The sequence below is a fragment of the Scatophagus argus genome, chromosome 4 (assembly GCF_020382885.2).
Source record: "Scatophagus argus isolate fScaArg1 chromosome 4, fScaArg1.pri, whole genome shotgun sequence".
NCBI lineage: Eukaryota > Metazoa > Chordata > Actinopteri > Scatophagidae > Scatophagus > Scatophagus argus.
In genome coordinates, this window is record NC_058496.1 from 3851722 (window position 1) to 3877276 (window position 25555).

Here is a 25555-nt window from a genome sequence, read left to right on the forward strand (position 1 = left end):
AGATCAACAAGCTTCAAACCAAAGGTTACTCTTAACAGTGAGTTTAGTGCTCAGGGGCCTTCTGCCGACCACTCTCTTTATTACTTGTACTTTAGACAGAGTGGAAACGCTGCAGTCTAAGGTTCATAAGGTTAAGTCAAGTTCAAGATATAAAGTATAACGGCAAGGTTTCTCGGGTCATCTGCATTTGTAAATTATTACAGGAGCTGTAGTTTTTAAAATAACTTCTCTAAAAAAGTTCTTCGTTGTCTAATAAGAAGAATATGCAGTGGCTGTTTACTACCACGTGGGGTCGCAGTATGGCAGGCGGACATTTCCTTAATACTAGCTGATATCAAATAAAAAACACCTTCAAACCATACATTTATGTTTATGCTGTGTGGGACAACATACATCTAAAATTATCCGAAGATTAAGTGAACTAAGGGAACAAGTTGAACATTTTGCAGGGTGAATTATAAAATTTGGTGTCTTCAAAATGGTTAAAAGCTGATTTAGTTAAGAGTTTCTTATTGTGTTTCAACACCTATTCAATAATGCAAAACTCCCTTTATTTAACTCACTTATTTAAGCAGATGAACAAGTGAAGTCCCACCTTTTCCGGCTATGACGCATGTACGCGGAAGTGCCGCCAAAAAACATCATCGTCACTGTTTTCAAAATGCAGAGGAATAAGCGTTAGGCAGACGAGAGGTTTTGATGTCGGGTGATTGTTCCTCTTCAGAGTGAAAGGGCAAGTAGCTGCGTTTACCGCTGGTGATCTGGTCCGACTAGAAAAGGCGCAGATAACGTGACTTATAGCTACGGCATCCTGCAGGCTTATCAACCCTGTTATCAACTAACTTTTAGAACTGAGTGGAGGTCGTTCTAAATTGGACAATATCGCCCAAAAACAAAGAGCTGTTTTCCCCTCAGGGGTCCATTATTCAGGATGGAGAATGGGGTTGAATCCACCAAAGCAGAGGGTGTCCTCTCCAGAATGGCCCTCAATGACAACAAGGCTGGTATGGAGGGTCTTGACAGGGACAAGATCAACAAGATCATCATGGAGTCATCCAAGGTAGATACTAAATTCAAGCAGAATTGTTCCCTTAGTTCTGTATGAAATCCCAAGAATCTTCCATGGATACCTATTCACTGCAGTCATTTGCAAAGTGTTCTTTCCTATCTGAAGACTCTTAACAAAGATTTATGAAGGACGAAAGATCTATGCGTGTGCAATGGACAATATGAAATGTGAAGTCCACTTTTAGTGGCTCTGTCCAGCCTTGTGTGAAAGTCCCGTATCCCAGCCCTTTTCACTGTATCTGTAACAGAATCTCTAACTCTTAATCATCCTTGTCATTCCCTTGTAGGGATCCAGGTTTTACGAGAATGAGCTCAAGAGAGATCAGCAGGTGAACCAGCGCATTGAAAAAATGATGCTTCAAAAGGCACAGATCACAGAACAGCAATTACGGAAAGCTCAAGCTCAGGTAGGACATGCTGTGGATTTGACTGGATAAGGCTGGCATAGGTTTCCCAAAAACGCAGAAGAAGATGTGTGTGAAAGCTAAGTTTCAAGTGCTGTTCGTCAAATCTCTCTTAACAGGTTGACAAGATGGCCACCGAGCTGGAGGGTAGTCGTGATCTGAGGCGAGTGATTGTACATGTGGACATGGATGCTTTCTACGCTGCTGTGGAGATGAGAGACTGTCCTGAGCTGAGGGACAAACCCATGGCTGTAGGATCCATGAGCATGCTGGTGGGTTAAAATGTTGTCTGGGGAAATGACACAATTATGATGGTAATTTCTTAGATGATTAACAGATATGCTAGTTGTACACATGCATCATATACTGTACTTGACAGGTAGTGCAGAGTATGTCCACACAATGCTACAACACAAGCAAGAGAAGAGGGAGAGATACTATTAGTAATGTGAACATACCAGCAGTACACCTCTCTGTGATACAAGTCACAGCAAATACTGCAATCACAGCTTTGCAAAATAATAAAAAATGAACAGTATGTTTAAAATCATTTTGAACAACAGGTCAGTATAAATCCCATAACTGATTCTCACAATAAAATATAGTGATTCTATAGTTTCTCAAATTTCCATGTAGAAATAAGTCTTCATATATGTATAATATTAAAATCTGAAATGATAAAGTCACAGTACATTACTGCAGTATTAAAAATCTGGGATACTTAAACCAGTGTTAAGTTACTCTCTTATGTACGTGTGTTTCACTCAGATCTCACCCTTTCTTTTTCAGTCAACATCTAACTACCATGCCCGGAAGTACGGGGTCCGAGCAGCCATGCCTGGCTTCATCGCAAAGAAACTCTGCCCCAACTTAGTTATTGTTCCAACCAACTTTGATAAATACAGAGCTGTGAGTGATGAGGTAAGGCTGATGGCAAAACACATAAATGCATGTATTTACATTAAAACAAATGCCGTCCCACCCCTTGTGTGGCTTCTTGCTTAAACTAGCAGGTGCTCATGAGTTTCTATCTCTCTGTTAGATCCGAGAGATTTTTGCAGACTATGACCCGCATTTCCAGCCTGTGAGCCTTGATGAAGCCTATCTGGATTTTACAGACCACCTGGAACAGAGGCAGAGCTGGCCCGACTCCTCTCGTACTCATCGCTACCGTGCCAGCAGCGCCGCTACAGGCAGGGCTCGATTATACAGAAATGTAGAATGATTATAATGTGTGGTTTGTTTGTTTATTTTTTGTGAATCCAAGTTTTCCTGTAGATGTGAATGAAATCATTTCTGTCCTTTAAAGGTGAAGAGCAGATCGCACTTCCCCAGCAGGCAGTGCCGGAGGTGAATGACCTCTCTCCGGTCCTGTTTGAGGACAGCCCGAGCTCCTCTCTCTGCTTGCCGGGCTCTGAAGGAATCGATGCTGCTGGTGGTGCATTCGAGGTATTTGGGAAGTCTGTTGAGGAGGCTGTGAGAGAGATGCGTTTTCGCATTGAGCAGAAGACCATGCTGACTGCCAGTGCAGGTGAGGGGGGGGCCCCATTATTAATAAATCCATTTTTGTCAGTCTCTTGTCAAAATTTTGCTTTTTAATTTTCACAGGAGAATTATAATATATACTCGATTAAACTTAAGTTGTCCACTCTTCTACCTCTTCTTATTCACTCTTGTAGGAATTGCTCCAAACACGATGCTTGCCAAGGTGTGCAGTGACAAGAACAAGCCCAACGGCCAGTACAGACTCCTCCCCACCAGGGAGGCGGTCATGGAGTTCATCCAGAATCTGCCAGTTCGCAAAGTACAGCACACGTTACTCAAACTAACATACAAACAGAAACTTGTAGTGCAGAGGGTGTACAGCTACAGAAAGACATTTGAGAGAGAGAGAGAGAGTTTGACAGATGTGGTGTAAATTGGCTAATGTTGTGCTATGGATGTTGGAATGATGACTGAAAGAAAATCTGTATCATTATTTAAAGAGAGTAAAAGAAATGTGTGTGTGTGTGTGTGTATCCTTGCAGGTTCCTGGCATAGGGAAAGTAAGTGAGAAGATGCTCAATGCTCTGGACATCAGTAACTGTTCCCATCTTGGGCAGCAGATGGCGCTGCTGTCATTGTTGTTCTCCGAGACAGCCTGGCATCATTTCATGCAGGTTTCCCTGGGACTGAGCTCTACATTTATACCGAGGTGCTTCACTGTCTGTTCGCTAAAACTAAACACGATTGATTAAGAAGTAGTTCAGTTCAGAGAGAGGAGTTAACACTCACTGTGTTTGCTTTTATACAGACACGAAGAAAGAAAAAGCATGAGCACAGAAAGGTACAGTTTTAAAAGTCATAAAAGGCGCTCGCTTAGTTCATTTGACTTCTGTTTTTTCTTTAGTGTCCATCCTCTCAACTCTCTCGCATTTCTTTTCTGTCCTGCTTGTTGCTGACACTCAACCTGAACAGGACATTTAAAGAACTGAGTAAAGCCGAGGAGCAGTTGTCTTTATGCCGGGAGCTCTGTGAGGACTTAGCAGAAGACATGAAGAAAGAAGGTCTGAAGGTGATCAGTGGGTTGGGTTGCTTCATTTATTTTTAAACACAGACATACCTCTGCATGTCTTATGAACAACCAGGTGGTCGTAAGCACACCTTTGGGTGCCTGTTATATCGGCCTTACATGAGGTTAGATTGTGTGTTCAGAGTTTCCATTCTATAACTGCTGTGACATTGCTTGGATGACTCTTGCATTAACACGCCATACGCCTCAAATTGAACAAGGAGGTGCAAAATGAATCAAGCAGTGAAGATATTTCAACAGAAATGGACACCACAGCAAAAATGGATTGAGACATGTCATATTGGTGAAAAAACACATCTTATTCTTGGCCTTCGTAGAACCGCCCTGACTCAAAACTGTATCTCACACAATTACCTCAGTCCTTAGCCAATCGATAGAGAAAGAACTGGATGGCTTGGCACGACCATCACCCCCTGCCTGAGTCCCAATGTGGCCTTGATAGCTGGAGGAAATGGAGGGCCATTAAGCAGACAGCAGGGGCTTCTATCAGCCTTGGAAATGTCTCCCTATGAGATGATCACATTACTATGAAAGCTCTTTGTGCTGTGTTTCTCACATAATGCGGTCTGACAAATCAATCGGTGATATGACAGATTACACGCAGTTCCATCTATTTATGGCCCTTCAAAACAGTAACATTGATCATGCCTATAATTAAAAGGTTGTTAACCAACAAGCACAATGTTAACCGTTTCCTACTATGAACTCAGCTATGTTTTTTGTTTGTTTTTTGTTTGTTTTTTGTTTTTCATTTTCCTGAAGGCTAAAACAGTAACACTGAAGCTGAAGAATGTGAACTTTGAGGTGAAAACCAGGGCACTGACGCTGCCGTATGCTGTTGCTACAGCAGATGAGATCTTCGCTGTTGCCAAGGACCTGCTGAAAACAGAAAGAGACAATGAAAGCCTTCAGCCGCTCAGATTGAGACTCATGGGTAATTAGATTTGGCAATATAACCGACATATCAATTAATACAACTAACATGAGATAGATCTAAATGATCTGTGACACACTGCATGTGGAAATAACGCAGTTGTCTTTCTTCTTTTAGTTTTCTCTATATAATCTGTTTATGTGCTTGTAGGTGTTAGAGTCTCTGCCTTTGTCAGTACGGAAGACAAGAAGCCCCTGCAGAAGAGCATCATTGGCTTTCTTCAGCCAGGCAAGACGCACTCTGGTGGCTCTTCCCAAGAAACGCATCGAAAGCTTGAGAAAGACATTCTCTCCAGTCACTCCTTACAGAGCTGGCTTCTTGCTTCTGTTCCTCTGGCGCAGAAGTGCCACAGACAAGAGGAGGTTCCTGGGTGGAAAAAGCAGAGGGGGTTAGAGGGGAGCCAGACTGGTCAGGAACCCCAGCAGTCTTTCTTTCAAAGGGCTTATGCCAAAAGACTGCAGCTTCAGGCAGCAAATGCAAGCATACAAGAGGAAGGACAGGGGGAAAATGCTTCTGTGATTACTTCACCAGATACCTATTCTCAAAAGGGTGTGGAGTCATTGGAAAAATCTCACTCACTCAAGAGTAACTGTGCAGCCTCAGGTGTTTCAGGAAATGATTTTGTTGCCCCTGAAGAAGCCAGTGCATCCACATCAGGCTATGGTGACACAGTGTCAGAGAGTCTCACCTGTCCAGTGTGTTTCAGGGAGGTAGAGACGACTGATTTAAACGTCTTCAACAGACATATAGACCAGTGTCTCAGCGATGCCTCTGGAAAGCCAAACCAAAGCACAATTTCTGACACAGAGTCAGATTTGGACCTAGAGAATGACCATAAAGAATGTGAAGGGATGGACAAATGGAGGGGAAAGTGTGAGGATGAAGATGGGAAAGCAAAAAGGAGTGAAGAGATGGAGTCAAACAGAGTTCATCCCCAGGAAGACCAACAGAGCACAGTTTTGGTGATCAATGGTGACAACAAAACCATGACCTCCCAACAGCCTCAGTGCTCTAATGATAAAGGCCCAGCCCTCATCTGCCCAGTATGTCAGCTGACCCAGGACAATGATGACCTCATTATCTTTAACCACCACGTTGACCTCTGCCTGAACCGGGAGGTCCTGCATAAGCTGGGGGGACAGACATCATCTTCTGTAAATCTGCCTTTAGTTACAAACAACAAGGCCTTCGGTGAGTGTGTGTGTGTGTGTGTTAACTGAGGTTGTTTTATCATTAAACCTGGCATAACTGCTTTTTTTTGGCCACTTGTGGACAGATGGACAGCTCTTTACTCACATAGCAGTTAGGCGGAAACTTGATTATTCATTAGAAGTATATCAGGCCCCCTGATGAACTTTAGTCCAATATTCAATCTGTTTAGCTCTGGGTTTAGTGAAATATCTGACTGTTCAAACTGTGTGCTGTATGACATCTTTGGAGCTAACTGAAGGAATGTCCATTTGGGAGGATGCTGGGGGCCTATGACCTTGTTATTTACAGACAGTGACATTGTGTGCGAAGTTTGTATCGATTCCTACAGAGAAAAGACATCTCATTTCAGCCCATGGGGCTTCCTTTGCCCTGCTCTTGGAAATTGCTAAATCACTTTCTCTTCTATTCATTTCCTACAATGAACTGCACCCTGGTTTCCTCTTAAACAAGCCTGCCTCAGAAATTGCACCCTTTATATCCGTGAAGAGGTGCTGCAGTTGTGTTCTTCCTCAGAGAACAGAAAATGATGGAGTTTATCTTCCCGTCCATGATCATGAGTGTCTTTTTCTTCTGCAGACAGTAGTCGCCTCATGCCAACGCAGGCACACAAAGGCAAGAGCAAAAGGTGAGTTTGCACTGTAACAGACTGACGATGTTCAAAATGTTGACATGTGGTCTCTGCATTCTCCATGTGCTGTAGCTAAAGTACAATGAACTTACATTTAGGGATGTTTTTCTTTTTCTCTCTCTTTTTTTGTTTTTGTTTAGACGAGATTCGCCTTCCTCTCCTCCTTCTAAAAAGGCTAAAGGACCTCGCTACACCATTGACAAATTCTTCAGGTGACAGTCAGACACGCAGAAGAACGTTTTCATCAGGACTTCTTCTCTTGCCTTTGTTGCTGTAGGAAGGCTTCAGTCTCGCTTTGCGCCTTGAGACTCATATGTCACAACATGAGCACAAAACCATAAAAAATATGTGCAATTAAGATACTGATATAAAAAGCTAAGTGTGTTCACTGTTGTGCCTTATTTGTTTTTTGTTTTTTTTTTAAATAAGGCATAAACTTGATAAGAAATTTAAGATGACTGGCACAAATTGTTTTAATTCTGGAAAATTAATGGAAATATTTATGACCCTGTTGTCTGTCAGTGTCTGTTAAAGTTAGTGTTTCCTGTCACTCACGAATAGCCTAATGTTTTTATTGTAATCTGTGCTAAATGGCTCATAAGGGTATTTAATACATGCTAAGGTGTCAGTTTAATTTATCTCAGAGAAGTCATTTTGTTCAGATATTTTCAGAAAATTCCACTTTTATTTATTGTGTTTTTCAATAATACTGTAAAATGTTTAATGATGAAGATAAGAGAATTTTTCTATCATGTAAAGCAAAGTTGAAATAAATTACTATTCTGCTGAAATCCGACATTTTTTCAACTTGTTACCATCCATTCCTTGGCTCACTGTAGAAACACACAGAATTAGACAGAGTTTAAGGTAACTTTATAAGTGGATCATTGCTTTAAGTCTTGAATCAGATGAGAAGAACACGCTACAGTTGAAACTGCACAAGACTATTCATCAGGTCATTAACATGTGAAAAGAACATGTGTGTAACTAGTCAAATTCGTCCCACCACAAACAAGTTAGTCTACTTTTACAGCCTTGTGCTCTTTGTAGACGTTGCACTGTGCTTTAACTTCATGGAAGTTAAACCTAAAAACACTTAATATCTTCAAGTCGTGATATAAAGGAATCCACATTCATGCCAACTAGTGGTCTTTTAACACCAGTGAAGTGCGTCATGTTAAATGTTCTCTGGTATTGTCAGCGCTCAAGGGTGTGAGCTGGTAAAGTAAACACGGACCAACCCTTGAGCGCTGGAAACATAGGAGTACGTTTCTATTTCATGGCACGCTGTTCATTATTTAAAGACAGGAACTAAAAGAAAACTGGGACTTACAGGTTGCATGATCTGCTTCTTCAGATATTTGTTTTGCTGTCAGTGCATACAAGGACTGTTTATCAAGTGACACCAAGCGTAAGTTGGTTACACAAAGGTTATTTAAAAAGCTTCCCAATGGAAAGAAGTGCTTTAGCTTTGAAGGCAATGGTTAAGAGGCATCGTCCAAAGAAAGAGCATTTGGACCCTCGAAACTGGATGAGACCAGAGACTGTGAGGGGGTTTGCTGACTTCGTAACGAACAAAAACTCGGACAAAGATACAGACAACAGCTTTGACAACAAAGAGATGTGTGAGTACACAAGGACAAGTAAACGAGAAAAGGAGGAAAACAAATAGACTGAAAATTGTGGAACATTATGGAGCAAAAATTTAAAGTTTCTCTTGTTCAGAAATGAGCTCTTAAGTATAAGTTGTTAAAGCTGGAGTTAATTATTAGCCTTTCATTGCAGTGTTCTGTCTGTATCCCCAAAGCTTTACTGTTACCTTTCAAGAAACAAGAAAAACTGTATTTGTGCAAGGCTGGAACCTACAACACATACAGACACATTTCACTTACCTTATAGCAGGCTATGCTACTGCTGCGGTTTTACCTCAAATGCCTTTGTAAATGACTCACGCACTATCCGGTTGTGTATATTAAACTTTATACTATACACATAAATATCCATGAGAGAATCCTTCCTGTCTGCTGTGTTGTGCAGTGCTTGAAGCAGAGAAGCAGTTTATGGAAGCAGCGAAAATAAATGATGTGGAGACCATGAAGACTCTTGGAAAAGGGCTGAACCCCAACGCAAAGAACGTGGTGGGTGTAAATGCAGATAACTTTTATCTATACTGCATTATATAATATCACACAGACAGACACAAAGGCATGAAATTTCTGGGATTTTTTTTAAACCTTAAATAACTGGATAATAATTTGTTTTCCCATCAGCACAACAGGACTGCTCTTCACTATGCAGTAGCTGGCAAAAACAAGGAAGCCGTGCAACTTCTCCTACAGCGCAGGGTCAAGGTGGACCAAAAGGACAAGGTGGGAGGATTTTACATGTACCTGCATCTGCATATGTAACATTTCTAAGGAATCACAGCTTTCCATCTGGTGATCTGTGTCTGACAGTACGGTGTGGCACCCATTCATTTGGCCGCCTGGTTTGGCAGTTTGGAGATCCTGAAATTACTGGTGCAGGCTGGGGCTGAACAGAAGGTTGAGAACGAGGTAAAGACGGAGCAGGTTTTGTTCTACCGTTTCTCAGTAACTGACCAGAAAAATATTTTTTTACAATTTTTCTTTTTATTTTGTGCAACATTTATGAAACATCTGCAGCATGCGTTGATTAATTTTCATCATCCTGGACTTTGAATATAACTTTTGTATGCTTGTGCTGTTAGAAACCTCAGTGCAGACACTCTTGTTCTTCTTGTTAATACGTCCCTTTATTTCCTAATTCAACCTAAGCTAAAGTTCCTCTACACTTGTGGGTACTTACTTCTTGGTTAAACAGAAAAGTATTTCTAAATTAGAACTTTTTTTCCACATCAGGAGGGACTGAACATCATGCACTGTGCTGCTGTCAACAACCACACTGAAATCATGGAGTATATTGTCAGTGATCTGCAAATGAAAGAACTAGACAAAGATGATAAGGTATCCATTTGACTTTTTCTTTCATATATCAAGAGTTTATTTCACTTTATGAACAAATCATTAAGGCTATCAAAGTACATGCAGTAAATGTTGCTGTTTGTACCTTAATTCTTTTACTTCAGTCAGGAAACCGGCCATTTGCATTGGCGGCAGAGCACGGCTGTGTTGAAATGTTAGAAATGCTAATGGACTCATATGACATGGCCACCATGAAGCCCAACAAGGTGCGTTTGGGCTTGTTTGTGTTTTTGGTTTGTTTGCTCCCATTTAAATTCTGAGGCTATTTACGCTCACGTGTGTCACACCTGCAAGAAATCTCAAAGTCACTCTTTGATGAGTGTTGTTTCCCCTCCCTCCCTTCTGCCAGAGCGGGGACACGCCCCTGCACTTAGCTGCCAGGAACGACCACTTGGATGCGGTCCAGCTGCTGCTGCAGAGCTTTGATACTCGGGATGAAGTCAATATGGTAGACAATCAGTGTAAACATCCTGTCTATGGTTTGTGGCCGTGTGTGCTCAGCGGCTAATCCACGGCTAGGTGGTGGCTCCATTTCGGATGCATCAGCTACGTGCAGGTTACTGTCATACAATAAGCCAAAATGCAGTCAAAAATTCTTCCTGCTGGGATTGGAGCCTATTGTTGGTATTATCTGAATTACAAGAACACTCTTTACTTGTTATTAAGTCATTCAAAATGCTTAAATAAAATAAATATATTATGATAAATAAAGTTCTTAAATCATCATCTAAATTCTTAAAAATCTGCAGAAAAACCTTGTCAAATTAATTTTTTAAATTGTTATTTAAGTTATTTATATTATCTGATATCTGTCCAACGTTTTGGTCAGTTGATTTATACGTGGTTCTAGATGTTAAATTTTGTGAGCAAAGTAAGTCATTTTAAACTGCTATCTACATGAGTAGGAATTTCTGTATCTGTTGTGGATCTTCTGTGTTACAGGATGGTGAGACAGCTTTATACCAGGCTGCAGACAATGGTCAGGAAGGATGCGTCCTGGCCCTGCTGGAGGCAGGCTGTGACCCCAACATGCTCACAACAGTACAACCTTTTAATATGAAAATAACTGACCTGGTGCCCTGCTGTTAAAAATGAATTATTGTAGATTATTTATGTAATTAATCCTTCAGGCACCATAAAACTTGTGATAAACAGAATTCTTTTTGTGCCTGGAACAGGCATACAGCTAAATCTTCCCCTCTTGCCTCTCTTGTGAAGGCCAAATGCAGCGCTCTCCATCCAGTCTCAGAAAGAGGAGATGCATCTCTTGTCCAGCTCCTCTTAGAGTACAAAGCCCATTCAGACTGTAAGAATCAGGTAAGGTAACACAAGCTAGGTGGCAGTACACTCTTTCGGAAAAGTTCCAGATCTCTCACACACACAGACACATCAGCTGTGCTGCAGACACTGCCCGGACGCAGATCATTGTAATTTTACCCATTTTCTCCAAAAACCAACAGTTCTTTATTTGTGCACGGGCTCATGTTGTCTAACGGGATATTTTTACTCACAGCAACAAGATGCTCCACTCCACCTGGCAGTGAAAAACAGTCACATCCCTGTCATCCACGCTCTGCTAACTGCTGGCGGCAACATTAATGTCACTGATAAGGTAGGACCTCCCAGAAAACAGGGATATATATATATATGTGTGTGTGTGTGTGTGAGTGTATATATACACTCACACACACACAAACAAAGAGAGAAAACGGTGAACTGTATTGTCCTATGCTGTGCACTGTCAGAGGTTGCAGACTGCTATGCATCTTGCCGCCGAGCTGGCCAAAACAGAAGTTGTGGAGATGCTTCTTAAAGCTGGGCTGGATCTGACACTGCAGGATAAGGTAAGAATTCTCACCAACTCAGTTCCTAGAGATAATGTACTGCAGTGACCACTAACACCTAACAGCAGAGAGACACATTAAATGTAAAAAATAAATAAATGAATTAAATTTGATACTTCTAATTACGATTTGTGTATTTTGTATTTTAAATCTGGAGCAGCAGGGTAAGACAGCTCTGGGTGTGGCAGTCAGGGCAGACGAGGTGATAATTGTGGACATGATCATCAAAGCAGAAAGATACTACGCCTGGAGGACGGTGAGAGATAATGAAACAATGCTTGTAACTTTTACTGTTTTCATATGTGCCGTAATACATTCTTGAGGCCTTGAAATCTATAATTACATTAATCACAAATGATTCATTTCCTAATGTCACAATCTAGATGAGCTGAATCACCTCTAATACTATTAAAGTATCCATGGTAAAATATGACTCACAATCCAGAAATATTTGACAGCCTATTTGTCATCAATTTAATTAAGGGTATGTGCCCGCTTCCCTTTCCGTCATGATTTTCATAACGCTCCAGCATTCATACTGTTAATCATGTGTGTGAGCGTCTTTCCAATAACCTCCTCCCAAGCCCCTCTGCTCTCTGAAAGCCTGTGGCCTTTATCAATCTACTGACATGATTTAATTGCCCTTTCAGGCCAACCCAGAGCTTAATGAGAGTGTTCACAGCGAGTATCCTCTGACGTTTAAACTCGACCACCGCTACGAGACCAAGCACATCCGCTCGATGGCCTGGCGCCTGGCTTACGAGCTCCTGAAACCAGGAGACTGGAAAAGACTGGCAGAACACTGGGGCTTCACGAAGGAGCAAGTGTCAGCCATCGAGGAGCAGTGGACAGGTGCCACAGCTCACCCTGACTGGACAGGCTTTTGACTGTGCATTCAGCAACTCCCTGAAATTAACTCACAATTAAACCCCATGTAGCCCAAGTGTTACAGATTCAAATTCCTAGAAGTTGTATTTCTATTTTTATATACGGTATTTTTTTTTTCTTTCACTGCACAGAGGCAATCTTTATGTTACTTTCACAAGTTTAATTGTTGTGCGTATTTTGTCCACAGGTCAGCACAGCTATAAAGAGCATGGGAACAGGATGCTGCTGATCTGGATCCATGGGGAGGAGTTGGCTCAGAGGAGCCCTTCAAAAGAACTTTACCAGGGCCTCATCCTCACAGGGAACAGGAAAGCTGCAGGTAAACTAAGTCAACGTTTTCTTTTTCTTTCAAAGCAAATACACTGACCAATCTGTAAATACATAGCCGTGGTTCCTGGGCATATGTGCCACACATTTAAAAGAAAAAAATGTTCATTTGTTTTGCAGAAAAGATTCGGATGGAGACAGAGAGTGGCAGCAATAAGAGCTGCAGCATTTCATGAGAGTGAACACTGCAACAAATGGACTGATAAAACCAACTCTGCGTTTTCACCATTTTTTAACTACTCGTCTGTACAGGAAGTTAGCAGTAAAATAATTTATTTTAAAAATAAAATTGTGCGACAAATCATTAACACATGGCTTTGGTTTAGAAAAGTAAAATACCTGTGATGCTGGACGGCTGGTATCAGTTGAAAATATTGCTAACACAAATATTAAAATATGTGATTTTACACATTTTACAACAGTCTCACATAATTTTCACATAATTAATTTTTCAAAGAAACAAATTCCAGTTTTGCAATTCTAAACTCGGTTCAGCTTTTAAAAACTGGAAATATTTATACTTGCTGTTCAAACAATTGTGTCTACATACCCTTTTCCTGTGGAAAAACACTATTGCTAAGAAAAATGTGTGAATTAATTCCAAGATCTCTAGATATTAAGCACATGAAACTAATGTGACTATTTGTAGGACTGTTGCATAGGATGTGTAAATTATTCATTTTAGACTAGGTGAACAAAACTTTCTGTGAGATACAGTATGGGTGTGTGGTCAGTCAACTACTTTGATGGAGTGCACTTGGCACGTGCTGGTGTGTGTTCTGGTGGAGCTTCGGCCTCCGGTGGAGCTGTGGCCTTGCTGGGAGGAGCGAGGAAACTTAGCAGCTGTGGCCTGACCGACAGTGAGCTGGAGGAAAGAAACAGAAAGAAAAGTTTCAGCTTCTAAGAAGACAGAGACAGTAAAATCTCACAGAAACAGTGAAGCACACTGTACCACACCTGTGTGACAGGATGATGACGTTCAACTATCACAGAGCTCATGGGCGGAGCCACACCCATCACCTGCAGATTGCTGCGTGCAGTCTTACCAACGTCGCTACGTGCAGCGATGCGAGCTGTTACCGTCTTAGCAGGTTTTTGTTGACTGGCTGTGACCACACGACCACTGACCTGAAACAACAAACATTACTGCACCACATATACTTGCATTTACAGCAGTAGAGACTTTGTTTTATTTAACTTGAGGCACTTTGTGTTGTTGATCAGCTGTTTGACAGGAGTTTATTTAACAGTTTACTTATCAACACAGTTACACACACCTGTTGTGAAGGTGGACATTGTTGTTATTTGCACCAGTCAGTCGATCGTGATGTCCAACACTAACCTGTTTGTGGGAACTTGCAGCGTCCCCAAGTGGGAGTGAACTGTGCACCATGGCAGAGGGAGGCAGCACTTCTGCCCTGGACACTGGGCCACCAGAAGCCACCTGAGGAAAAGGAATCTGGAAAAGAAGTGGGATTTAGAGGAAGTGTTCATTACCAATCATGAAAGCAAATTTAACAACACTGCACACATTGAGTGGTATCTACATGACAATAGCTGAGTGAAAAAGCAGAACGTTGGCAACAAATGGCAACAACAAAAAAAGATTCTCAAGAAGAAAATTATGAACTATATTTAATTATGTTATTTATATGAAAGATTGATGGATTGATTGATCCAGCGAACTTGAACTACGGCACGGAAGAACTATGCTGTGTAAATAAACATGTGTTTTCCAAAGAAATTCTCAGTGTCTCACCATATCCTCCACTTCACTATGGGAAGGGTCCGGGAAGTGGACTGGGCTGAACCGTGTGGATGAGATCGGATATGTCTGAAGGTGGGCCAGTGAAGCTGAGCCAGGCTCATCCTGGGGAGGCAGAATATCTACAGAAAACAAAATTATTAGCCAGAGTATATATTATAAAGAGAAAAATTATAAAGAAAGATTGCTAAAGACAGATAAAGAGAAAATCAACTCTCGTTCAAAGAAACAGAAAAAAGTATAGAGCCCAGCTTGACGGTGACATAATGAAATGTATTTCAGGCTTGAAGACTCATTAAACCCAAAGGCAGATGGATGAGCAGACGACCATGCTAGAGTTGACGTTAAAACAGCGACATCCAGCATCAGCAGCCATGTGCTCACCAAAAACAGCAGACTAAGTATGAGGGGGACTACAGGCAAATCCTGACTTTCGGTGCACCGTGCTGAGGGACAGGTGTGAACAACAGTGAAACCACAGATCCATTTTGGTTGCTCTAAACTGTACTTTGTGGTGTACTCCAACGTTCATGGTTTTCATGTTGTGTACTCAAATATCCTGTATTGTCTAGGTCAGGTTAACACAATATTCATGTTGATATGCCAAACAATAATAGTAGTTACTAATTAATATTACAATCTTTTGCTGCCACTGAAGGGTGAAACTTGTGCAAAGCACTCAGCATTGTTCACATCATCACGAGAAAAGACTGAAGACCTTGTCCATTCTACTCATTCATAAAAGTATCAATCACATATAGCTGCACTTTACTGGAGACTTGATAGCTGCATTGAAACCATACAGCACAGAGTAAAGGCTAACCTTTATGGTTTCTTGTACAGAGCAGGATTCAATTCATGCACTTTTAAAGTGCTAGTCTTTTAAACATATAGATAATCTGTAAAAGTTGATTTGTGTGAGTCATTGTGTTACAGACCATGCTGATCATGAGCTGGAGGTCGCTCCGGTCGTCCTTCTATGGGGTGGAACATGCCCAGAGCCTCGATGTTAAGAGCACATACGCCCCTCATGAAGGCTTTCTTCATAGATTCCTCATAGCGCTCTCGCTCTAGTCGTAGCCTTTGAATCTCTGCCTGGGCCTTCTCTATAGCCTCGCAGTGCTGCGGACACAGGGATCAGTCATTTAGCACGTTATATAACAGTGATCTATTAATCACATTTCCTGTGTATGTTATTCACTAAAATGTTCAGCAAATGTTTGGGAATGCAGCATTACCAAACACACACTGCTACATATGCAGGTCCTTCACTTGCTTATTTACCTCTGCCAGCTTGGCCTCATACTCTGTAGACAGACGGGTGCAGACTTCTTCAGCCCTTACACGGCAAGCCTGCTCCACCTTGACCTTCCAGTGTTTCTGGACCAAAGAGTGCCAACCGAAAAACACCTTCTTCTTCAGCTGCAAACTGTAGTGCTGCTGTGCTGCCCGAGCAGCAAGAGTCTGACAGGGAATCACAAGACCATGAAAATGTTCGCAAGAGCCATTATTCATCCCTAAACACCTTTATTTTACATTTTCTGCAATCGCTAGTTTGATATGCAATATGTTGGGTCAAAAAAATACTGTTCACTGGTGCTCTGACTAGATTTCATGTGTTAAATGTGTTGCGGTGAAAACGTGATGTATGACTTGGTAACTCATGCAGAGACTGATCATTTGCATAAACCATTAAAGTGCATAAACAGTAATGTAGCAACATTAAGACATATTCACTACCAGTAATTTTGCATCAATTTCTCAAAAAATACACATATGTGAAAAGAAAAAATAGAAAAACATAAATCATGCTATGTGACTAAAACAGGCAAAAACCACAGATCACAGCCTGCAGTAATGTACATGTAATTATATGTAATTATGTTCCTTGAATTAAAAAGGCTATGGAATTCAGCCTGTCAAGTGGGGAAGTGAAAACACCCATCCCAACTGGGTTTTCAATCAGTTTACCTCTTCTTTGACCTCAGTGTGCTTAAGCCTCCAGTGGGTGAAGGTCTTCATCTTTTCAAGCTTTTCTTTTTGTCTGTTCAGCACCTGACTGAGGTTCGTAATCACCTGAGGGACAACACAATCACACAATAAGTTTGGCAGTCCAAAAAGCAGACAAAAGCATTCCTTTTTTTAAATATATCTTTCAAGTGTTAAATGTACATAAGCATGAGAGAGTGAATGTGCAAGTGAGCAAAAGATACACATATGTGGCTGGTAGCTCAGTGAAAATTAAATTTCCATCTGTTGCTTAATCCATATCTAACCAACCAGGATATTAAATAGTAGAAAAAGCAAGTTAAAACACATGTAGTCACCTCATCCTTTCTCTGGTTGGAAGTCTCGTAGGTTTGTAGCAGCCCCTTCAGGCTTTCTAATTCAGACTTCAGGCCAGCTGTCTGGGATTCATACCTCTCCCTCTCTTTCTTCATCTCCAGCTTGTGTTGCTCCTTGAATGCCAACTTCCACTTCCTGAGCTCAGTCAGTACATTTGACTAATTGGGGAATAGAGGGTGGGACAGTCACACCAGAGGTTTTGACACTGACACTTGGCAGATTTCATCTCCAGTCTTGTTAGATTAATTTACTGATTAAAAAAATCCTGGATGCCACATCACAGCCAAAGTAGCCCTTTTTTAAAGTAATTCATTGTATCTGCAATCTCATACACACACACACATAAAATAATCCCCATACTGATAATTCGAAAAATACTGGACTATCCCTTGCAGTGACATCTAACGGAAGTATATCTCTGGAGGATTCAGTTGTCTGAAAAAATCTATCACACACAACCTCCATGGCACTCTTATGTGGAAGTGTGGGGTAAATTTGACTTTAGAATGGTCAAATGGTCAAAATATGACCTCAGACAAGTTTCTACAGGGTTAGTCATAACCAGAAATGTGAAACAATCCACAAATGTGAACACATTTGGCTTATCTGAAAGGTAAAACAACAAGTATTCACCACTTTTTCTTCGGTCACACTCTACACTCTACTTCACTGTCATTGGCCCTCTAAGAATGAGCTCTACAACTTCAGAAGAAAAGGGCAAGAAGGACACTCACACACCCCCAAAATGAGAAACAAAATTAAAAGGTCAGTGGTGCCATGAAGAGAAGAGATGTCATCCTATACAATGAGCCTTCCTGAGATTACAAGACTTTACATTTTCTTTATAATCTCTGGCCTGTTATTCAGCATTGCCCATCTATATCGCCTGCATTTAATCAGTCTCAGTCTAACTGTCTCACATGTGTGGGAAATATAAAATAAATGTTACGGCTGAGCCATATTTATTATGCCACACAATATTATCTATGGCTAGCTCTTAGGTCAGACAGCAAATGAGAGCTATTAAACTGACTGATTGCGGAAGGAGAGAAAAGAGAAGAAAAATCAGACATACTTTAAGGTTACTGCTCCATGTGTCCAGAATGCTTTCCATCTTGCTTATGTTCTCCTCTGAGATAAACATTTCTGTCACAGTAGACTCGAGGGGGTCCGGGCTGTTCGGCCTGGACCTCTCAGACGCCATGTGTAACCTGTCTGTGAGAGCGACTGAGAGCACTGACGCCCTGCTAGATGGCCGACTTGCAATCTCCTCAGCTTGAAGGAAAAGATAAAAGAAAGATATGCAGACGGACTAGAAAATCAGACTGGACTGCAGCTTGATGTTCTTAGTATTTATATACCCATATGACGTTAAGAGAAATGAATATACAATTACATAACAAACTTGACCATTTTGTTTCTTGGTATTTTCCATTTACCATGAGAGGCTCTTGAGTGTGTGGAGGGCTCAACAATCAAGGGTGAGGCTTGTGATGTCAAGCTCCTGCTAGAATGCCTCCCGTCTTTCACAGTGACATCTTACAGAAGATAAGAGAGACAAGGGAGGGAAAACAGATCAAAAAGGGAATGTCGCTACAATAAAATTTGACCAGGAATAAGTGGGTAAAAGTAAAAACCACAAAACAAAAGACAGTCTGAAAACAGAAAAAGTGATGGTGAGAATGTTGAATAGGATGAGCATGGCTTCTCGTCCAGGAATGCATTTATGTCAATATCTTAATTAAATCCTGCAGGGAGAAGAGAAAGCCTGCACTCTAAAAAGCAGAACGGGCAGAGTGCCAGGAGATCATTACCAATCAGCCGTCTGCTTTCTACAGCCCTGTGCACTACTCCATGACAGTTAAAGCACTAAACCCCAAATGAGAGCTGCAACGGGAGCTGGAGCTGGGGGCGGAGGGGGTGATGGACTGTTTAAGATGGGGGTATCGTAGGGGAAAGAGACACAGGGTACATTCTGACAGACTGATATCATATGCATCTTGACTGGTTTACAGGCTGAAAATATGAGGTTGATAAAAACACATGTTGTGATGATAAATCCATTTTGACAGCTGATCATCTGATGGGAGCAGTGTCTGGAAGGGCTCAAGTTGTGTTTCTGTCAGAAAGGCTTAGTGAAATGTGTGGCTACAAATGTGTCTTGCACACAGGAGGAGGATTCGATACCTGTTGGGCGCTGAGATTTTGTGTCATCTTTTCTCTGGTAATTCCAACCCTCTGCAGACAGATATGAGGTGCTCAGCTGCCTCAAGTGAGCACTGGTGAGTGTCTCAAGTTTAGGAGTGACCACAGCATGGCGAAGAAGCTCCTCATACTCATCCTGTTGACCCACAAACAGTAAATAAGACAAGCTGACTCAAGCACCTATTGTTTTATTGACTGATATTTATTTCAGGAAAATTACATTTTATTTTCCCTTTCTCTCTTTCTTTCTTAAACAAACCGTTTCTTATTTTCATAGCCAACATTCCTGTTGGTGATGATAACATTTTAGTCATCATCAGAAACAAGGACACAAAGCCCCTTGTTATATACAGCTTTACAGTGAGTGAATTAGGCAGAGCAACACAAGTAACTAAATAGGCATTTCAGTTACACAACACTATCTTAATCACTTAGTGGGAAGGGAAGTTAATAAATGTTAAGTCACTGTTCATACTGCCTGTTGCACACATCCATTCCATCTGCCAGAGCTACCTCTGGTTTCAACTTCAACTCACTTATAATACTTCAAATAGTTGTACAACCATATAGTTTTACAATGTAAGGGGCAGCTCTAATAGACAATGTTTGCCTTTGTTTTCAATTCAAAACATGCGGCTTGGATTATTGACTGAAACTGTGTGCATGTCTAATGGCACATGTTGCACATGTCTAGCCATGCCCCCCCCGACAACAACACTGCACTACAAACACTTTATCCTACAAGTGCAATACCACAATATTGCAATATTAAGGACTACTTTCTGGACTACCTCATACTTGCACACACTTGCACATGCATATTTATGCTGCTGTATGCTAAAACCGGAGTTTTATTTAAATGTTTAGTTTTATATTCTTTTTATATTCTATTTTTACTTAGCTTATATTTCTATTCTATTCAACTTTTTATCTCATACTTTTATATTTTTATAGTCTACTTATTGCTCCTAATTTCGTACCATAAACATGTGAATGTGAGCTAGTATGACAATAAAGATCCTACAATCCTAACCCTCAATGTTGATGTGCACCCAGATCTGACTGATGTGACTAGTGCACAAAGGCACATAAATTGTGAATGTGTTTTTATACAATCACCTGGAGCTCAGAGGAGACAGAGCTGCCCCGATCAGAGTCCTTGGGCAGAACAGGACTGCCTGGTTCCTCTTCTTCTGAGGACATCTAGACAAAAACAAAGCCAGTGGCACAAGCTAGAGATGTCAGGTCATGCTTATGCATCATACTTTATACTGAATACTTGAGTATATGAGTATATTTATGTACAAGGTTGGTGTGTTTTAAACCGCCGGGACAAATGATGTTCATAAACACACTGTGTTTTACACATGTCAGTCTAGCTAGCACCAACTGCTTTACTTTGTAGTTATATTTGTAGCTACAAGTAATTGCATACAGGACATACGGGACTAAACTACTTCTGGAACATGGGGTATAACAGAGAAGCTGTGTCAAAGATGTCACAAATATGTACCAAAACATATCTCTTCATGTAGCGTCACAACACAAACTGTAGCTAGCCAGATTTCATGGTATACTCGATATTGGTTGTTTGACAGACGAAACGTAAATTCGCAACTGTTGTAACAAGCCTTACAAAGTATTAAAAAAGCCTACAAAAAAGGATAATATATGCTAGTGTAACTTTCTCATGCCGTTTCCGCAAAACTGAAAAAGTGAAAAGCGAATAGCTAACGCTAGCTCATTTACATACGTAAAATAATGAATATACTATGATAAAAACAAAGACACACGCTTCCTTTCTGACTGCAAACTGAAAAACCGCACAAATCATTGAACAAGTGCTATTTAACAGTCTCCAAGCGTAACTTATAACGTTACCTGTGACATAACGCACAGACAACACACTCTGAGTAGCTGTGCTTTCGGGAATTTTTACCTTTTGTATAATTTGCAGGTGACCACACTTCTGTGAAGTGGTCATTCCGGCAGTTGGAAAACGCTTGCTATGCCGTTTCAAATGAGCCGACTCTTAAACAACACACTCTATGATTGGCTACTGCTATCCCAGCCCCGTGTTAAACCAAGCTTGATTGGGTGCACTGTTTCCATGGTAATGGTAAGCGGAACAAGGCGAAGTGGTGCCTACTACAGCACAAATAAAAAGCGCCACTACAGCTTTTCTGTGTTTTATTTTTATTTTTAATAACGTTTAATAGTAGTATTATGAGGACTTGTACAACTAGTAGTGTGAGCTAACCTGCTTCTGCCTTGAGATCCTCTCAACATTACTTTAAATGCTGGGAGTTACTAAAATATTCAATTAGCAATGTATAAAGGGGTAAACTGTTATTTTATGGTTTGATAGTCCTGAAAAGTCAGTAAATAAGACTTTTGAAACAATACATTTCAGGCAATTCTACATTTGTCATTTATGTGTTGAAAGCGCGAATGTTGTTTCCAAACTGTGTTAAGTATTCTGACATGCTGCACAGAGATTAGCTGATTAAAATTATCACAAGGAAGCAAACTTACCCGTGTAAGGAAGGTGTAAGTCCTTGGGGAATACCACCACCCTGTGAACCTCCCTGTGGCCATTTCTCTGTTGTTCACTGAGGCAAAATCACACTGCATTACACCAGTGTCTCACCCTTCTGAAGAGCTGCTGCTTAACAGTATTAAGACACATTTGTGAGATAGGCCTAACGGCTTGGCAATCCTCGGCTGAGACAGACTCTAAAGGGAAGAGACATATGGTCCCCCTCAGCCGTGGCAGAGCTGCAAGCAGCACTGTTGGACTGGAGCCTCCTCACCACCTGGCTAAGCGCTGAGAGTATTTTACTGTCAAAAGGTGTTCTGTCAGCACCGCCATAAGACCTGCAGGCAGACTCTGAAAAGGGGGACTGCGTGGTTGTGACAGTGGTGACAGTGCAGCGATCCCCTCCTAAACAGCAGTTAGACAGCTGACCAAGCGCTGAGGTCAAGGATCAGAGATTCAGTCTGATACATAACACACACACACACACACACAAACATGCATGTTTTACTATTGCGTCTTGACAGTTGATGCCGGCTATGAATTTGAACCAGACTTGTGAGGCACAGAGGATAATCCTTGCGGCTCTGTGGGAAATTGAGGTTTCCTGTTGAATGACAGGAGACTGCAGCTCCAACAGATTACTTACTGGTATTTCCATTTCAGAGCATATGATTCACTTGTTTTGAAAGGTTTTAGTGATATGTTCACCACAGTTTGTCTTTTAGGGTGATTTTTGTCAACCCAACTTGTCTCATTAGTTTCTGTTTCGCTTATTTATTTTTATTTATTTTTTTTTAGTCCATTGATGCTAAACTGCCCGTCTGCTTTTGTCAAGCCATTATAACAAGGACTGGTTTAATTCAAAAATAGCTACATTGAACTGAATCACTGTTTCTCAAGAATATAAAATCCACATTCCTGTAACACATATTATATATCACCATATCAGCTGACTTAACAATGACTGTGTCAGCTGTTGTCTTTTGATCCATGTGACTATCCCCACAGGTAAAATAAAAAACTGTATGTAAACTGAACGTAGCTGAGTTGGAGGTCCAGACAGATGATAGAGACAGAACTTTATTCTGTACCCACTCTGTATAATGTTTTCAAACAAAGGTAATAAGATGCTGTTGATAGTGGTTGGATTGAAGCCAGTATTACACTTCAAACCCTTCTTTAGATCCCCTTTGTAAATTTCAACTTCCTTTCAGCTAAAGAAATGTACCTGTGCCTGTGCGTGGAAATGGGATTCAGCTCACATTCTTCTCTCATAGCCTGTTCAATCTGTTCCAGGACAATAATCACAATCCATTTGACTTTCTTCCCTCTGGTATTTTAGCTCTGGTACGTTATACTATTCAGGACCTTGCAATGGTAGACAGAACAGAAATTAGGAAATAACATTTTGTGCTTACACAAGCTGACTTTATCCGGAAACTTTTTCTTGCAATACTTTTACATTTTTTTGCATTTCATTTTTAATCCCCACCACCACCACCACAAAACAACAACAGCAAAACATTCAAATTGTGAATTACAAACTTGGTGTAAGATTGTTTTTGCCCTTGATCGATTTTTAGTCAGACATATTTACAGACAGCCATAACTCCTGAAGACAACAAGTAATGTGCTATCATCAATCGTAATGTTATCAACCCATTTTTCTCTCACACGAGACAATGATGACCTCTCACTGAACACAATGTCGCCAGAGCTCATTTCAGAGTTATTCATAGCTGCCTGCTGTTTTCAGATTAGTTTTCATTACATTTTGATGGACCAGGACTTCCCCCTTGGGCCACTCTAATCCATCACATCTCTCTATCAGTGACACCAGTGTCCTTTTGTCTTTCTTTCAGAATGCTTAGGTACCAAATTTGCCAGCACCTGTAAATACATCATGGCAGCATTGTTTTCACTGAGATAACATTGACAACCAGGCAACAAACAGCAAGGCTGCATAATTAAAGGCTGTAATTTTATGTTACATAGTAGCCTAATAAATGCTGACTCCACTACACAGTGATCAGCCACAGCGGAGGCTCAGAGAGAAGATGGAGACTAAATCAGTTAGTCTGAGCTTCTATCTCCACAAGGCAAAAACAATTACCATCAGTGTCCACATCCTTTTGTTATAATCTGGATGATGATAAGCAGCAGACTGTTGTTTCAGTCCACCTCCACCTCACTAGTCATTTCTTCTCTAAGCTGGCACTGAAGGTACTCCATCCATTTTAGACCTTGAAGAAGAATGATGTATGATAAAATGTATAGCATGTACAGTTTAAATCTCTTTTTAAAAGGACAGGCCACTCCAAAATTAAAGATCTATATGTTTCTTTTACCTGTAGTGCTATTTATCCATCTGTTTTGTTGTGAGTTGCAGAGATTTGGAGATATCGGCTTGCAGAGATCTGCCGTCTCTCTAACATAATGGAGCCAGATGAAAAGTCACTTGTATTGACTTGCTTTGAGTAATGCTGAAAAAAAAGAAATACATTTAAAAAAATAATCAGAAATCATGGCCCAGTTACTCACAACAATCCAAACACCATGTTGTGAGCAGTTTGATGTAAAACAATCTAGATGGATGAATGGGACTACAGGTAAGAGAAAAACATCTGCGCTGCAGATTTTGGGATGAACTGCACCTTTAAACCTTTGAAAAAAGAGTGCACTAAGAGACACACTAACACTGAATTTATGTGAAAATGCCATGTGCTTTTACCCAGTATATAACCTGCATATATCACAACACACACATGAGGAAGATGAGAAGGATACCCAGCAGAGCACTGAAGGGTGTGAACTACTCAGCCAGCAGAGCTTTATGGGGCTCCATCACTGTCACTTTACCACCTTACCACCAATATGCATATCCAATATGTGCATGGGAATTCATTAACTTGAAAGCTATTCTTCACACATACATTCAGCATTCAACCTGCAATCAGTATAACATTTATTGTATTTTCACTGTAATATGAAGGCTGAAACCCTGGGCAGCTTTCTTGCTTTATTGCATGTTTGTGTGACAAGGTGAATAGCACGTATTGCAAGAAAAAAGAGAGAGATAGAAAGCGTTGGCATGTGCAGTGGTCTGTGTGAGTGTGTGTGTGTGTGTGTGTGTGTGTGTGTGTGTGTGTGTGTGTGTGTGTGTGTGAGGGTCATTCTACTGTCCCGTACATTAAGCTAAGTGCTCCTCAGCTCTCCAGCAGCAGTAAATGGAGTCTTATTTCTTGAGGGGGGTTTGTCTCCCAACTCTGAATCAAAAGCAGAGAGTGTCCCAAGCCCTAGGTCACTGCTTCTGTGAATCATCAAATTCAGAACATAAAGATAGATGCCTTTCCTTTTATTTATGTGTGTGTGTGTGTGTGTGAGGCCTGGCATGCTTTTGTGCTGTGTGCGTCTTTGTGCACACTGTATGCATCATTTACAATCTTATTCAGCTCCTTTGTGGTGAATATGACGCACAACCAGTGTCAAAGCCATGTCACGCTGTTTAAACACACAGCCAGGCTGAACCACGATTCACCGCATTTCCTACATGTTGAGTATTTTAACACGGAGCTACTAAATTATAGTGTTTCTAAAAACGAGAGGAAGGAATCAAGTGGACCGAGTATAAGACATCAAAGAGCTGGTAGTCAAGTCTCACTGTGCTGGTATCATTTGCAGGCTTTAATGATGTGCATACTTAACGGCTGTATGTCCCTGCGCTTGCATCAGTCTGTCACTGCCCCCCGCCTCCCCTTCTCTAGGAACCACTCGTGTCAGAGCCATCAGCACCTGACATAGCAAGCACAGAGGCAGTCACT

General features: G+C 41.0%; 3 protein-coding genes across 4 annotated transcripts; 2 read left to right on the forward strand and 1 right to left on the reverse strand.

Annotated features, from left to right (window-relative positions):
* Nucleotides 1-581: 581 nt before the first annotated feature.
* On the forward strand, nucleotides 582-7609 carry polk (polymerase (DNA directed) kappa). The gene is made up of 14 exons (XM_046386951.1): nucleotides 582-1060; nucleotides 1356-1475; nucleotides 1592-1744; nucleotides 2262-2393; nucleotides 2515-2665; nucleotides 2782-3003; nucleotides 3152-3276; nucleotides 3500-3666; nucleotides 3766-3798; nucleotides 3930-4026; nucleotides 4807-4978; nucleotides 5129-6169; nucleotides 6767-6815; nucleotides 6959-7609. The coding sequence occupies exons 1-14, from the start codon at nucleotides 932-934 to the stop codon at nucleotides 7032-7034; spliced, it is 2667 nt and encodes an 888-aa protein (XP_046242907.1). The 5' UTR covers nucleotides 582-931; the 3' UTR covers nucleotides 7035-7609.
* A 504-nt stretch (nucleotides 7610-8113) lies between these two features.
* ankdd1b (ankyrin repeat and death domain containing 1B) lies at nucleotides 8114-13138 on the forward strand. Its single transcript, XM_046386955.1, has 15 exons — nucleotides 8114-8443; nucleotides 8856-8956; nucleotides 9089-9187; nucleotides 9275-9373; nucleotides 9698-9802; nucleotides 9925-10026; nucleotides 10170-10268; nucleotides 10763-10861; nucleotides 11039-11137; nucleotides 11334-11432; nucleotides 11566-11664; nucleotides 11825-11920; nucleotides 12315-12516; nucleotides 12740-12871; nucleotides 13000-13138. The coding sequence occupies exons 1-15, from the start codon at nucleotides 8269-8271 to the stop codon at nucleotides 13053-13055; spliced, it is 1662 nt and encodes a 553-aa protein (XP_046242911.1). The 5' UTR covers nucleotides 8114-8268; the 3' UTR covers nucleotides 13056-13138.
* poc5 (POC5 centriolar protein homolog (Chlamydomonas)) lies at nucleotides 13136-21280 on the reverse strand. 2 transcript variants are annotated; one of them, XM_046386952.1, is made up of 13 exons: nucleotides 21135-21280; nucleotides 20315-20398; nucleotides 19178-19331; nucleotides 18430-18528; nucleotides 18066-18265; nucleotides 16972-17148; nucleotides 16616-16720; nucleotides 15929-16108; nucleotides 15583-15766; nucleotides 14639-14766; nucleotides 14222-14338; nucleotides 13837-14007; nucleotides 13136-13744 (listed from the first exon to the last, which is right to left on the reverse strand). In XM_046386952.1, exons 1-13 carry the CDS (start codon nucleotides 21177-21179, stop codon nucleotides 13610-13612), a joined length of 1779 nt encoding a protein of 592 aa, XP_046242908.1. In that variant the 5' UTR covers nucleotides 21180-21280; the 3' UTR covers nucleotides 13136-13609. The 2 variants fall into 2 exon arrangements, with proteins under 2 accessions (XP_046242908.1, XP_046242909.1); XM_046386953.1 differs by having other exon boundaries at nucleotides 21077-21177.
* Between the last annotated feature and the right edge of the window lie 4275 nt (nucleotides 21281-25555).

What these genes read in the sequence shown, in the direction of transcription:
- ankdd1b (XM_046386955.1), top strand. Translation starts at nt 8,269, where the DNA reads ATGGAAAGAAGTGCTTTAGCTTTGAAGGCAATGGTTAAGAGGCATCGT. An exon ending in ACCCCAACATGCTCACAACA is followed by an intron (nt 10,862 to 11,038) that starts GTACAACCTTTT and finishes TCTCTTGTGAAG; the next exon opens with GCCAAATGCAGCGCTCTCCA. An exon ending in ACATTAATGTCACTGATAAG is followed by an intron (nt 11,433 to 11,565) that starts GTAGGACCTCCC and finishes GTGCACTGTCAG; the next exon opens with AGGTTGCAGACTGCTATGCA.
- poc5 (XM_046386952.1), bottom strand. Translation starts at nt 21,179, where the DNA reads ATGACCACTTCACAGAAGTGTGGTCACCTGCAAATTATACAAAAG. An exon ending in CTGTCTCCTCTGAGCTCCAG is followed by an intron (nt 19,332 to 20,314) that starts GTGATTGTATAA and finishes GTGGGTCAACAG; the next exon opens with GATGAGTATGAGGAGCTTCT. An exon ending in ACACTCAAGAGCCTCTCATG is followed by an intron (nt 18,266 to 18,429) that starts GTAAATGGAAAA and finishes TTTTCCTTCAAG; the next exon opens with CTGAGGAGATTGCAAGTCGG.
- polk (XM_046386951.1), top strand. Translation starts at nt 932, where the DNA reads ATGGAGAATGGGGTTGAATCCACCAAAGCAGAGGGTGTCCTCTCCAGA. An exon ending in TACGGAAAGCTCAAGCTCAG is followed by an intron (nt 1,476 to 1,591) that starts GTAGGACATGCT and finishes CTCTCTTAACAG; the next exon opens with GTTGACAAGATGGCCACCGA. An exon ending in CACAAAGGCAAGAGCAAAAG is followed by an intron (nt 6,816 to 6,958) that starts GTGAGTTTGCAC and finishes GTTTTTGTTTAG; the next exon opens with ACGAGATTCGCCTTCCTCTC.